Genomic DNA, 14,111 nt, shown 5'->3' with positions numbered 1-14,111 from the left:
GAAGAGGGGAATTCTGGCAGGTTTGCTCAGGGACCTGGGGTATCAGGGTGAATTTCCTGGAATTCTTCCAGTGAGCAGTTCAGGAGAGCAGATTTGAGTCTGGTAGCATCTTAAACAAGGATTCCAGCATAAGAGTCTTCTTTTTCAGTTATCTGATGAAAGGTGTTTGCCTGTTGAAAGCTTGGAGCAGGTTCTCTCAACCAGAGTTTCGTGAAACCCCAGGGCTGAATGGTGGAAGTTAATTGATTTTTAATGTATTTTAAAAATTTGAGAAACATTTATCTGGTGATACGACCCCCCCTCCTCCCCTCCCAAAATGGCCAATAACTGATGGGCCTGGAGGGGGCGGGAAGGGGAGGGGCCCCAGGTGGGCGTGTCCACAGCTCTGCTTCCCAACCATATTGCACATGGGGTTTCTTGAAAGCTGAATGTTTCAGGGGTTTCTCAGTACTTGAGAAAGGCTGGCTTAGACCTTGGAAGTCCAGTTGGTCTCCAAGGAGCCAGAGGACTCCGATTTTCTTTTACAGGCCAACAGGCGACCCATCCGAAACTAGATGTTTAGAGGTAGCCCTGGCCTCCTTGCTCTATCAAGGCCAGTGTTGTGTGCTCAACCCTGAGCAGCAGCACCTCTCCGGGGAGGGTGTGTGTGTCTTCTATATCACCAAATACTTGATTCTTTTCACTGGAGAGATCCGAGGTCTGAGCCAGGGTTCTTCTGTACACAGAGCCGATGCTGTTGCTCTAAGCCAGATTCTCTCTTTTTAGTAAAGCCAGCGAGTTAGTAGATTCGCAGTTTCATGGTTTTGAATGCCTCCTTAATGAGAACTCGTTTGGTGTCTCTGATTTAGCTGTGGATGTTCCCATACAGTCAACGGCAGGCACTTTCCTCCTGGCCTAGTTTTTTAATGCTGAAAAGTACGTGGGTTTATTAGTGGCTCTTGAAAATTCATCGAGTTCCTAGGGCTAAAAATATTTAGAGTGCCACTCCGGACGCTTAGAAATCAATTCGCTGTTATTCTCCCGCCTCCCCCAGCTTCCACGACTGCACTGGCCTCTTTTGTCACTAAATCCAGTTTTTGCATGAATTCACACAAGTACTGAGAAAGTACCGCTTTATCGACGTGAAAGATCCATGACCTAGCCGCGCAGAAGGAGACAGAAACGAGGGGAGCTGGCAAGAGAAAGGTATGTTTTATTTTCTCCAACAGTATTTTGTTTTTTTTTTAACCATCCAAATTGTTCCCAAGAAACACCGGGGACTAAAATGGGCAGAACATCAATTTCCACTGACCGGTTGTAGCTTTTGTATCCTTGAAAGAATTGTAAGCTTGGAGGACATAGGTTATAATGGCGGTGGGTCTGAGAAAGATAGAAAAGGAGGTGTAGGGAAAAGGGGGGTTTAGTTAGTTTTATATGTGGCATCCTCTGTCCGGCTCCCCATTCCCCCCAATTTCACCCTTCCTGTGTCCCCCAAACCACAAATAAACTTTTCTTTCTGCAGCTGACAAATGGTTAAACCAATTACTCAAGAGCGTCAAAATTACAACCTGTACACTGAATTTCACTGTGGGTGATTCAGCAATGCGTGAGCACGTGGAGCAAAGCCATTTGTGTGCGTGCACACTGTCTCTTGCGCACACAGGAAAGCTTAGATCTACCTTGAATAAAACTTGATTGGCCATAAAGGGGCCTCTGGACTCTGTTCCTCCTGATCCTCCCAACTGGAGATGCCAGGGACAGATCCTGGGGCCTTCTGCAAGGCCAATTCAAGGCTCTTCCCCTGAGCCACAGCCCCTCCCCTAAAAACAGCTGCCTGATGCTAAACCGGGTCATTAATCCAGCAAGGCTGGAAGTGCCTACTGATGGGTAGATGGCAGCCAAGGCCATTCTCTTTAGGTCACAGAGCAGTAGCTCAGAGCTGAGCGGGGTCTGAGTTGAGAAGCAGTCAGAGGGCCTCTCCGCACCACACCCACAAACCTTCCGAAGCTGGCAGCGCTGCAGACCCATCCGAAAATATCTCCTCTGCATCTCCGAAAAGAACACCATACCACGTTTGCCTGTCAACACTGCAGCTTAAAACGCTGTTTGTACCATTCCCATTCTGCCAGGCCTTTGGGAAGGAAGCCCTGCAGGGCGCAGAAACCCTGGAAACAGTTTGGTGTTTTGTTAATCTTCCGCTTCAGCGACTTCAGGGAACACGCCCTTTGAAGCCTAAACCTCAAAGCCACTAAGGACTAGAAACTTAGGCGAAAGCCAAGATAGTTTCTGCCCTTTGTGTGCTAGAAGGTGGCATCTAGTCGCTGCTCCCTTGCGGGGACCCCTCGTGGAGTTTGCTAGGCAAGAGACGCAATTTCCCAGGGCCTGCCTCCACGTGGAAACGCAGCCGTTCCTCAGTGGTCTCCCAGCCACGTAACAGTCCTGCTTAGCTTCCAAGATCAGGCTCGCCTGGGCTACTCGGGCTTGGCCCCGTATACTTGTCTTCCGACCAGGAGTCGCACCAAAACGCCCTGCCTCGCCTCTCAATCGCTTGGCTCGCCTCTGGGCCTTGGACAAGTCTCGACATATTTATAACAGATCCGAAGAACAATCCCTGCCCTGAGCTTTCCTGGAATCCTGTACTGCAGGAGCGCTGCATTTGCTCTTATCTTCATGCGTTCAGGAACCATGTCCTTTGGCCAGCCACATTTCTCCACGAACGCGCATCGTCGGGTAGCTAAAAGAGAGCCGTGGAATGGAAATTAATGCTTAGTGCTCTGGCCTGAGTGGAAGGGTGTGTCTATTTTGGTCTCTGGCCTTAAGAGGTTTTTTTTCAAGCGGTTTTCCATTACGGTTGGGCTTTTGCCTGTTTCCATGGGCATCCAGCGAAACTTGGGAGTAGCTGTTTTCTAAAGTATGTGTCCCTCTTCCATACCGAGCACGGGTATTTTTAAGGAGGGCAGAGAGACAGAAGAGTTTAATGGTACACGGCTTCTGCAGTAGTCCACACCAGCTGTGTGGCGGACAGGCAGGCAACCTGCTTGGCTCTCCTGCATGGGCAAACCTGGGAATGGGTGGGAGGAACAGGTGACATTTAACACCCTAAATCAAGAAGGCGCAGATGCACTGTCATGGTTTAGATCAGCTCTGACATTGAGACTTGCATGGAGCGTTAACAGAAGAAGAGCTGGCTCTTTGTACCCTGCTTCTTACTACCCAACAGAGTCCCAAAGCAGCTTACAATCACCTCCCCTTCTTCTCCCCACAACAGACACCCCGTGAGGTAGTAGGTGGGGCTGAGAGAGCTCTGACAGAACTGTGACTGGCCTATGGTCACCCAGCTGGCCTGCATGTGGAGGAGGAGGGAATAACTCGGTTCTCCAGATCGGAGGCTGCCGTTCTTAACCACTATAACCACATTCACCTGTGAATGAGCAAAGGATGGATTCAGAGAAGGCTGCGAAGAGCCTTCCCGGCCCAGGGAAGAGGGCAGGCCTGCAGGAAGTAGCGTCTGCTCTTGCTCCTTTTCCCACTCCTATTCGTGGCAAGGGGTATAAATAAGCCCCCTTCTAAAAAACAAGCCTGCCCTGCCCTTAGATGGTACTTCCAAACGCTGGCAGGAGGGAGTCCCAAGATTCCTTCAATGTCAGTGGTTAGCATGTCCTATTAAACACACACATAGAATCATAGAGTTGAACGGGATCTGTAGGGTCTTCTAGTCCAACCCCCTGCAGAATGCAAGAAATTCACAACTATCTGCCCATCCATCTATGCCCAGATGATGCCCCCCCTCAAAAAAAAACCACCCCAACAACAACCAGGATCACTGGCCAGTCTGGCCTGGAAGAAATTCACCTCCTGATTCCAGAACAACAATCAGCATTTCCCTGGGCATGCAAGAAAGGACCACAAGAGCCAAGCATGGACACATTCCTTTCTGCCCACCCACTTACTATCTGCCTAAGTTCACAGAATCAGCACACACACACACAGAGGACGTAGCTTCAGTGTATGCAACCCCAGACTCGATGGGTAGGTGCTGTTATAGCAACAGTTCCAATAAACCATCTCTTTTGGTTTTAATTTTTCAAAGCATGACGAGCCTCAGCCAGAAATGCTGGAGACCATAAGAAACAAGCCAGATATCACCATGGCAAATCTCACTGTTTAAACCAGGGGTGGCCAAACGGTGTCTCTCCAGATGTCCATGGACTAGATTCCCATGGTCTGCATCTTCGCTGGCCTGCCATGGAGACAGAGCTAGCAAACTTAGCAAAGTTTCTAGAAGCTCCCAAGAGTGCTCACCCGTCCCCTCACAGAGGGGACTTTCCCACCCAAAGTCACGTGACATGGTAGGGGTTAGCACTCTCCCCTCAGTTCTCCTTCCTGCCGCCGGAACAGGTAAGGCAATCTATCATCAGCGGTACACAGTGGGGAAGGAGGGAGGGTTGTGTGACTGCATAGAAGGCCACTCAATGAACAGCAGTTACAGGTAAGCACAACCCCATTTTCATCTTCATCGTTTCTGTGCAGTCCCATATAGGAGAATAGCAGGGTCACTCACCATGGAGGAGGGTGTGGGCTTATAAACTGGGAAAATACATTGAAGTACCGCTCTACCCACAGTAACCTCTCTCCAGGAGTTGGCATCTATGGCATAATAGCTGACGAATGTGGCATATGGGAATTGTAATCCACGGACATCTGGAGAGCCACAGTTTGGCCACCCCTTGTTTAAACGATGGTTGGCCCTGATCCCGTAGAAAGACAGGTGTGGCAGGGTGGCATCCCGTTTTAACAACCAAAATGAATTGTTCGCTTGAGGAAGAGAAGCAGTACAGATGTGAGATACCCTTTTGCTGTTAGAAGGTTGGCCAGCCCTCCTTTTTTCTTTTCTACCTGATTGGGATAGAATTGTGTTTACATACACGGCAGTGGGGCTGCCCGTGGCGCTGGGCCACGAGAGACCCGTCTCTCCTCTGTGTCTTTTCTGAGTTCATCCCCCCCCCCCATTTGCAAGCCTCTTTGCAGCTCCCTTCGTTTCCGGGGCAAGAAGTCATTCACCCGACAAGATGGCCGCATTCGTTTTAGGGGCGTGCGAGGTGGGCGGGTGCTCGGCCCCCGAAACGGACACTGAGACTCCTGTCACCACGGATGCACGCAAAGAGCTGTTGGCGGGGACGGTCGTGTTGGAGGCGTGGGCGGCCACTCCTGACGCTTGCGTTTTGAAGTAAACAATATAAAACACGGGCAAAACGATTCCGACCAATAGCATCACCATGACAGCGTTCCACCACTGGATCCCGCAGTCAGCTCCACTGCTGGGTTTCTCCGGCTCCGGAGGCGACCGGTTTGGCGTTTCGATGCAATAGTCTGGGCTGAAGCCAGCCTCGGCCTGCGCCGCCCGTTCAATATTCTGGTCGATCCCCCTGAAATACTGATCAATTTGCTTGCCGTCCGCAGAGGGGCTCCCTGTGCTTGGAGAGCCAAGTAGTTCGGTGGGGAGCAAACCAGAGCTCTGAGGAGCCAAAGGCAGGTCGACAGTCTCCGTTAAAATGCCATTGACCTTAACGGGAATCTTGATGGATTTCAGAGCGTACAAGTCCTGCTCCCGGATGAAGTTGTTGATCCGCTTGATATCTGCAACCTGGAGAAGCCAGAGAAATGGTGAAATCCATGATCAGAGCAAGAGCTTTTCTCCCCACTTTGTACAGAAATCCCTCCCCAGTATGACAGGGCAGTACTCATAAAAATAAATAATAAAAATAGTGGCTTAACAACACTTTCCGCTTCCTCTCCCCACATCAGACACTCTGGGAGGTAGACGGGGTGGAGAGAGCTATGAGAGATCTGCTCTGTGAGAACTGTGACTAGCCCAAGGTCACCCAGTGAGCTGCACGTGAAGGAGGAGTGAGGAATCAAACCCAGTTCTCCCGAATCAGCCGTTCTTTAACTTCTATACCACGCTGGCTCTCAAGGTCCATTCCCTTGGGAGAGTTCTTGCTTGGGTCCCTTAGGATTTAACTCATGGATTGGGGCAGGGGGTTGAATTTAGCAGGATATTCTCCAAAGATGTGACAGTTCCTTCACCTTAAATCCATCAGATGACTTGATGAAGCTACCTTCTACTGAACCCGATCCTATCAAGGTCAGCATCGTCTACCACAGTGGTCCCCAACCTTTTTATCACCAGGGACCACTCAACGCCGGGGACCACTCAACGCCTTTTACTGAGGCCCGGTGGGGGGGGTAGTTTACTCCTCTACTCTCAACCACTGCCCTAACGCTCTCTGATCGCTATGGTAATGTTTAAACATCCCTTCAAAATAAGATACAGACACGCCACAACAATGAACATAAGGAACATTTTATTTTCATGGAAATGTTAACTCATGACAATGACAAATCAATGGGAACCCTGAGCTTGTTTCTCTGCAACGAGATCTGGGAGTGATGGGAGACAATGACACCCAAAGTGTGTTGTAAAGGGCCGGGGGGGGGGGGGAAGGCGTCCTTTGGGGCCCACCTCCAATTAGTCGAAGGACCACATGTGGTCCGCAGCCCACAGGTTGGGGATTGCTAGTTATCGGACTGGCAGCAGCGCTCCAGGGTCTGAGGCCAAGGTCTTTTGCATCACTAATGACGGATTGGAGATGCCGGGGACTGAACCAGGGACCTTCTGCACGCAAAGGAGAGTCTGTTCTATCTGAGCTGCGCACCTGCCGTCTCCCCAAAGAAAATGAACCCCCCAGCTGACGTAGCGCCCGTGCACGTGAGAAGTAAGCCCAAGACAGGGGGGAAGAGAAGTCTAAAAAATAATAATTTGCAAAAGGAACAGTGAGGCTTGCCCAGCCGTCTTGTCCCAAAGCCAAGCCTGGCACGGGCCCTCCTGCCTTCCATCATAAATCAAACAAATAAAAATAAACCTGCCCTTCCGTCGATGTAGCCCCGAGCTAGTCACTTTGCAGGATTGTTTTTGTTGGCTTTGGCAGGGAAAAGCTTCATGGCCAAACCAGAAAGAGCAGACGCGCGACTCTTAAGTGCCGTTCGGCGACCGTGGCGTCGAGCGAGAAACGAGCCAAGGGGGACAGGAGAAGCAGACGCCCGAGGGCACACGGAGGTGGAGCTGGCAACTTCTTCCAAGCCAAACCACCCAACCATCTAGGTGGCTCCTCCCGCGCTGCTCCCCGGGGGCTGCAGTTTGGACCCTGCCAAACCAAACACAGGAGGAGTTCTACAGTTGTCCTCGGCGTTCGACCCGGCATCCATCCTGCCCAGCTTTCTGCTTCCAGGAGAAGCCCAACCAAATGCTCCTGAGTTCTCAAGTAGGGCAGAAGTTACCGGCCTCGCCCTTCGCAACAGGACTCAAATGCACATATATAATTTTTCAGTTAAAAAATTTAACTAACCCAGGGAGGAGTCAGGAGGACAGAGTGGCTTTCTGCCCACCTGTCTGGTCAGTGCTGGCCTTGTGGAATTCACGCACAGTGGGGAAGGAGTGGGAGGGAAGAGCTGGATCTGCTGCACCCCCCCCCCACTTTGGCTCCTCCCATTTCCCCCCTCCCAGAATTCTTTCGCAGAGCCCTGCCTGCCGAAAACGGCTGGAGGAAAGCTGTTCGAAGCACAGGGATGCAGATATTCAAGCAGGAGAGGACTGTGTCCAATCTCAGAGTCTACCCTCCAAAACAGCCCTTTTCTCCAGGAAAACTGATCTCTGCAGTCTGGAGATGAGCTGCAATTCCAGGGGATCCCCAGGCCCCACCTGGAGGCTGGCATCCCTAGCCAAGAGCTAGAATCTGTTGCAAGGACTGTGCACAGCTCGTACAAGGATTCCTTTTTTCCCTGGCAGCCACTTCCGACCCTGGGGAAATTTATTCTCAGGTCTTGCTAGGATTGCCAACCTCCTTGGGGTAAAGGGGAGAACTCCCAAAGTTACAGGTGATCTCCAAACTGATCATTCCCACTTTGCATGGTGGGCTTGATGACAGCTGAGATGCTTCCCTGTTTTGCTCAGGCAAGGCACTGCACGCACACAAAATGAAACTAACTTCTTATTTAACAAGCCTTTTATGAGTGATGCCATGCACTCCTTAAACACGTGACTTCGGAGGGTGGCAGGGAGGCGTGGCCAGCTGGCCTCACTTCCAGGGTTCCTCGAAGCCTGAAGAATATATCAGGGGTTACTCTACGGTCAGGAGGTTGCGGAAGGGCTGGGCTAATTCTATTAATGTACAACTTCACTGAAGCTGAAGGTTCAAGTCCAGCAGCATGTCATGGACCAACCAGATTTCCAGGATATGAACATTACAGGATGACGGGAGCTTTGCCTCTCAAAAGGTCAGACCTTGAAAGCCTGGCTGTTTTCTAAGGTGCTGTCCAACTCAAATCTCAGTCTTCTATTAAAGAACCAACACAGCTACCCACTTGGAACTATTTCCTTGAAATTGTCCATGTTGGCTTGGTGGGCTTTTTCTTTTTTGGAAGCCAGCTCAGATAATGTCCCGTGACCACACCTTATGAATTCCAAAAGGAGTCTAAACCAGGGGTAGTCAAACTGCGGCCCTCCAGATGTCCATGGACTACAATTCCCAGGAGCCCCTGCCAGCGAATGCTGGCAGGGGCTCCTGGGAATTGTAGTCCACGGACATCTGGAGGGCCGCAGTTTGACTACCCCTGGTCTAAACACAGCTGCCAATGAACTTGGGCGACTGGAAGCTCTCTTTCCACCATTCCTAACTTGGTGGACCTCCATGATGGGCCATTCCCACCTTGTTCCTCAGCCCCTGCAAAACAGCACGCTCCAGCCAGGCATACGGCTGAGGCCCGTCTACGCCCAGAACAACATCAGAACCAGCCTCCTTCCTCTCCACCTCCCCACCATCAGAATTAGGGGTACAAAACGGAGATACAGATTGTTTACGCCCCTATCAGGGATATTATTGGAGCATTTTATTTTCTTTTAACGTTTAAAGCCAGAACTAGTTTTTAAATCGATTTGGGTTAACTGCGCATTTATGGGGTTTTATAGCTCATCAACTACCCTGAGGCTGTTACGAGAAAGGGGCGATGTAAAAATCAAACAACTAAATAAGTACACTCCTCTGCTGTTGTTTTTAAAGAATTCCTCGGGTGGTAAGCCACCAAAGGGACCGACCGGTGCCACCTGAAGCACACAAAGATCTAGGTCACAGCATCCGGGCATGGCTCCACCACCAGACGCCTTCTTGTTCCGGGTGAACTGGACAAACCAGCGTGGTTTCCCTCGGTTTGCAACGCCCTGCACGGTTAAGCCTATTAAGTCTGTGGCTGAAATCGGCAGCCTGACAGAAGAACCCCTGACTATCAATTCTTGCAGAAGAAATTGCTCCTTACTTGGCAGCCGTACTGGAGAGCCAGCTTGTTCAAGCTGTCGCCTTCGGCCACTTCTCTTTCCAGCAGCATCACGTCTCCGGCTCGGCTCCGGCCGGCGGTGCTCCTCGGCCGTTCCCTGCCCCTCGCCCGCAGCTCCATGACGTCCAGTTCCTCCTCCGAGGAGTCCTCCGAATCGGACGGCCCGTTCCTGAACCAGGCGACCTGGCTGCTCGGGTACCTTCGGATGGAGGCCGGGGCTTGAAAGGGCCTGGCCAGATGCTCCTTCAGCCACATGGTTTACGCCGCTCCCTGCAAGAGAAAATGGTGTCCCCCCCCCCATATTGCTCATAAAAACATACTGGTAATTGGGAAGAGCAAGATTGCTCAAATCAGATCTGACTCCCCTGCCCTGGCCAGGAGAGCTGGTGTCCTGTGCTACCTAAAATACCTCAGTCCCTGTCCCGTACATTTTCCTCAAGCCATCTTCTCTTACCTCCGTCCATCATTTTAAACATCTGGTCTACTAAAAAAGCCATTGCTCTCGCTGGCATTGGTTCTGGCTTAATCTAATACTTTGTGGGACAAAGTTTGAATCCGGGGCACCCTTAAGACCCAGTTTTGTTTGAGGCGTCAGCTTTTGTGCACCCCCCCCCTCAGACAACGAAATGGAAATTGCCAGAATACATATACAAGGAGAGAGTAAAGCAGCAAGAAATTGGTAAGCAGCATCCACGAAAGGTATTATATGGTTGTAATGTTGATTTCGGAAGCTAAACAGGGTTGGCCCCATTTTATAGGCTGCCTAAGGAGGTGGGGAGCTCCCACTGGTGGTCTTCAAGCAACGCTGGACAGAGATTTATCCTGGATGCCTGAGGCTGATACTGCACTGAGCAGGGGGTGCGACTAGATGGTCTCTCTGGCCCCTTCCCACTCTAGGATTCTAGGAGTCTAGTTCAGCAGTGGAAGGGGCTGCCTAAGGAGGTGGGGAGCTCCCCCTCATTGGTGGTCTTTAAGCTGGACATCCATTTATCACAGATGCTTTAGGCTGATCTTGCATTGAGCAGGGGGTGGGGACTAGATGGCCTGGATGGCCCCTTCCAACTCTATGGTTCTATGGACAGAGATTTATTCTGGATGATCGAGGCTGATCCTGCATTGAGCAGGGGGTTGGATTAAATGGCCTGAATGGCCCCCGTAAAACCTAGCCCAAAACCGACGGCAATTTTAATGTCTTCTCTGCACTGGTCAGGAAGCCCAGGTTGAGCATGATACATTGGCCTGTGTCCAGCAGTGGCCGTCAGACAGGGCTAGAGAAGGAGCCAGGAGAGTCCCTCAAAAGCAACATGCCTTTTGGTCTTGTGGGTGTCACACTCAGCCCAAGAAGCTGAATCCGAGAACTGGCCCTTCAAGGTCAGTATTGTCTACTCAGATGGCAGCTGCTCTCCAAGGTCTCAAGCAAAGGTCTTTCACCATGCCCACGGCCTGATCCTTCGATTTAGGTGGGTCGCCACGTTGGTCCGAAGCAGCAGGACAGAGTTCGAGTCCGGGGGGCACCCTGAAGGTTTATTCTGGGTAGAAGCGTTTGCGTGCACGCACTCTGCCTCCTGCAGGTAGAGGAAAGCTTATACCTTGAACAGAACTTGCCCCTGGACTCTAACTCTGCCCTGCCTGGTCCTTGTAACTGGAGAGGCCGGGGCCTGAACCTGGGCCTGAACCTCTTCCCTCCCCTAAAAAACAGCCAAACCCAGCAAGGCTGGAACCGCCTAATGATGGGCAGATAGAAGCCGAGCCCTCTACGGCCCTTCCTTAAACAAAGTCCAAACAAGATTGTCCGCTCTGACGGGCAGCCCCTCGCCAGGGTCTCAGGCATCGCCAGCTGCCTGGCCCTTTTAACAGGAGAGGGCAGGGCTTGAACCGGGGACCTTCGGCATGCCAGGCAGGGGGCTCTACCCCTGAGCCGCAGCCCCTCTCCAACATAACACAATGTCTTCCTAAACCTGCCTTCTTCTGCGGCAGCGGGAATACCCGCGAGGCTGAACGTTGGCCCATCAAGGTCAGCATTGTCCACTCGGACCGGCAGCTGCCAACCACTCCGCCCCCCGAGCCACGTCCCCTGCTCGCAATCTCAGGCAGCAAAGCGCTCGAAGCTGCCTCGAGGCCAGTCCCCACGGCTCGTCCAGCAGCCAAGCATCGCCCGACCGGGCTGGCAGGCGCTGGCGTTCCCCACGTCCCCCTCCCCGCACCTGTTCCCCGGTCCTGCCCACCCACGGACCCCAAGCGGGACCTGCTGCTGCCCGGGCCCCAAAAGCACCCCCTCCCCTGTTTCGCCCCCCCCCCTCCACCCTCCGGCGAAGCTCCAGTTTGGCGGTCCTACGGAGTCGACGCCTCTTTCCCGGGGCAAAGTCCAAAAGCCTCCGCGAGCGAAGCAGGGCTTGCCCCGGGCAGCGCCCCTTCTTTTCTGGATCAGCCCCCCCCCCCTCGCCCCATCCAAAGGGCTTTGCTATGGGGGGGGAGGGTCTTGGACCCCCTCCCCAAATGCAACGCCTGCAGCCAGGACTGGCCCCAGAGGGACCCCTTGGCGCGGCCCAGGGGGGCTCAGCCCGCATGGCCCCCCGCCCCAATTCCCCCCCTTTGCTAACCTGAATTCGCACCGCGTTCTCGTCTCCCTCCCTCTTTTGCCAGCAGCCTCGGTCCGGGCGCACCCGCTCGTGCTGACCGCTCCTCCTTCCCGCGATTGGCTCGGAGGAGCAGGAAAGGCGGGCCACGGCCGGATTCCAACCAATCGGCGGCAAAAGAAGGCGGGGCCATGGTGGGGTGCGGGCATCGGGAGAGCTCGGAGCCCGGAATCAGGTTTGGCAGAGCGGTCAGCGCTGGAACGTGGAAGAGGCGGGGGCGGAGGGGGGGCGCTTAAAGGGCCAGAAGACCCATTTCTAATTTTTACCCACTTCCAAAAAATAGAAGGAAACTTGGGGGAGGCGCTCTCTTCTGCCCTTCTATGGGTCACAGGCAAAGTATTAATTTAAACTCTCCTGGCCAATCCAGCTAGGGTTGCCAACTCCAGGGCGGGAAATTCCTGGAGATTTACAAGAAGATCCTGGGGAGGGCAGGGTTTGCGGAGGGGAGGGACCCCAAGTGGGTACAATGCCGAACAGTCCGCTCTCCAGACCACCTGTTTTCTCCAGGAGAACTGATTTCTGTCTGGTAGTCAACCTGTGGTCCTCCAGATGTTCTCATGAGCCCTTGCCAGCAAACACTGTCAGGGGCTCATGGGAATTGTAGTCCATGAACATCTGGAGGACCACAGGTTGACTACCCCTGCTCTAGAGAACAGGTGTAATTCTAGGAGATCTCCAGGACTCACCTGAAGGCTGGCAACTTCCTGTATTACAGTATTACGGCTCTTTCACACACACCAAATAATGCATTTCCAGCCCACTTTCCATGCACTTTGCCTATGTGGATTTCACCTCTAAAAGGCATTTGTTTCTCCGTTTTCCAGTACTGTAATTGTAGTCCTATTGCATTGCTTATTGTCTGACTGAGTGGTGGTCATTATTTTGCCTTCAGTCTCAGCAAGTGAGTTGGGCTATAAATGATTAGAGCAAAACAACAAGAAGCAATACAGTGTGTCCAACCACCAGGGCAATTAAGGACTCTTATAAAGTCAGGAATACATACAAGAAAGCACAAAGAAATGCAGTAAAGCAGGGGTGTGTACTGTAAACTAACCAGCAAACTATGTTCTGTTCTGTTCTCTCAAATTATTGCTTAGTGCTACTAACATCTATCTATCTATCTATCTATCTATCTATCTATCTATCTATCTATCTATCTATCTATCTATCTATCTATCTATCTATCTATCTATCTATCCATCCATCCATCCATCCATCCATCCATCCATCCATCCATCCATCCATCCATCCATCCATCCATCCATCCATCCATCCATCCATCCATCCATCCATCCATCCATCCATCCATCCATACTCTTGTGGCGCAGAGTGGTAAGGCAGCAGATATGCAGTCTGAAGCTCTGCCCCTGAGGCTGGGAGTTCGATCCCAGCAGCCGGCTCAAGGTCGACTCAGCCTTCCATCCTTCTGAGGTCAGTAAAATGAAGACCCAGCTTGCTGGGGGCTAAACGGTAATGACTGGGGAAGGCACTGGCAAACCACCCCGTATTGAGTCTGCCATGAAAACGCTGGAGGGCGTCACCCCAAGGGTCAGACATGACCCGGTGCTTACACAGGGGATACCTTTACACACACACACATTTATAATGTTAACAGTATTGCAGATTTTACAGAACATTTTAGGACAGAAGTTTCACAGTCCTCGTCCTAATGTTTTTGGAATTCTTCTGGCAGCCCCTGATTAACCAGGCCCATCATATTGGCCATCACTGCAAGTGCTCTGAGTCCCCCCCCCCCATGCAGCCACGTGTGGCTCCTGTTGCTACTTCCAGCCGGGAGCGATAAGAAGTCTTGCTGCTGTTGTTGCTTGGAGAAAGAATTCTGCCCCTTGCCTAGGAAGACCCACAGGTAAAAGACTCAACCACATTTTTTTGGGTTCTAGTACAAATTTACATTTGAACCCAGTTTGCAACTTATCATGGACTTTGATCCAAAAGTTTGGGCCAATTTACATTTCCACCACGTATGAAAAAAGGATCCAGTAGAATCAAGACATTTCCAAAATTTGCCATCCTTCGTCAGAGTGCCTGCACTCGAAAGCTCCCGCCCTGAATAAATCTTTGTGGGTCTTAAAGGTGCCTGACTGGACT

At 51.8% G+C, this 14,111-nt stretch overlaps 1 protein-coding gene across 1 annotated transcript; it reads right to left on the bottom strand.

The window, feature by feature from the left end:
- Positions 1–1,172: 1,172 nt before the first annotated feature.
- Positions 1,173–12,059, bottom strand: LYSMD4 (LysM domain containing 4). The gene is made up of 3 exons (XM_077317597.1): positions 11,967–12,059; positions 9,349–9,636; positions 1,173–5,623 (listed from the first exon to the last, which is right to left on the bottom strand). Exons 2-3 carry the CDS (start codon positions 9,619–9,621, stop codon positions 5,033–5,035), a joined length of 864 nt encoding a protein of 287 aa, XP_077173712.1. The 5' UTR covers positions 9,622–9,636; positions 11,967–12,059; the 3' UTR covers positions 1,173–5,032.
- Between the last annotated feature and the right edge of the window lie 2,052 nt (positions 12,060–14,111).

This window comes from Paroedura picta, chromosome 18 (assembly GCF_049243985.1).
Source record: "Paroedura picta isolate Pp20150507F chromosome 18, Ppicta_v3.0, whole genome shotgun sequence".
Taxonomy (NCBI): domain Eukaryota; kingdom Metazoa; phylum Chordata; class Lepidosauria; order Squamata; family Gekkonidae; genus Paroedura; species Paroedura picta.
This window is presented reverse-complemented; position numbering and strand designations above follow the sequence as displayed.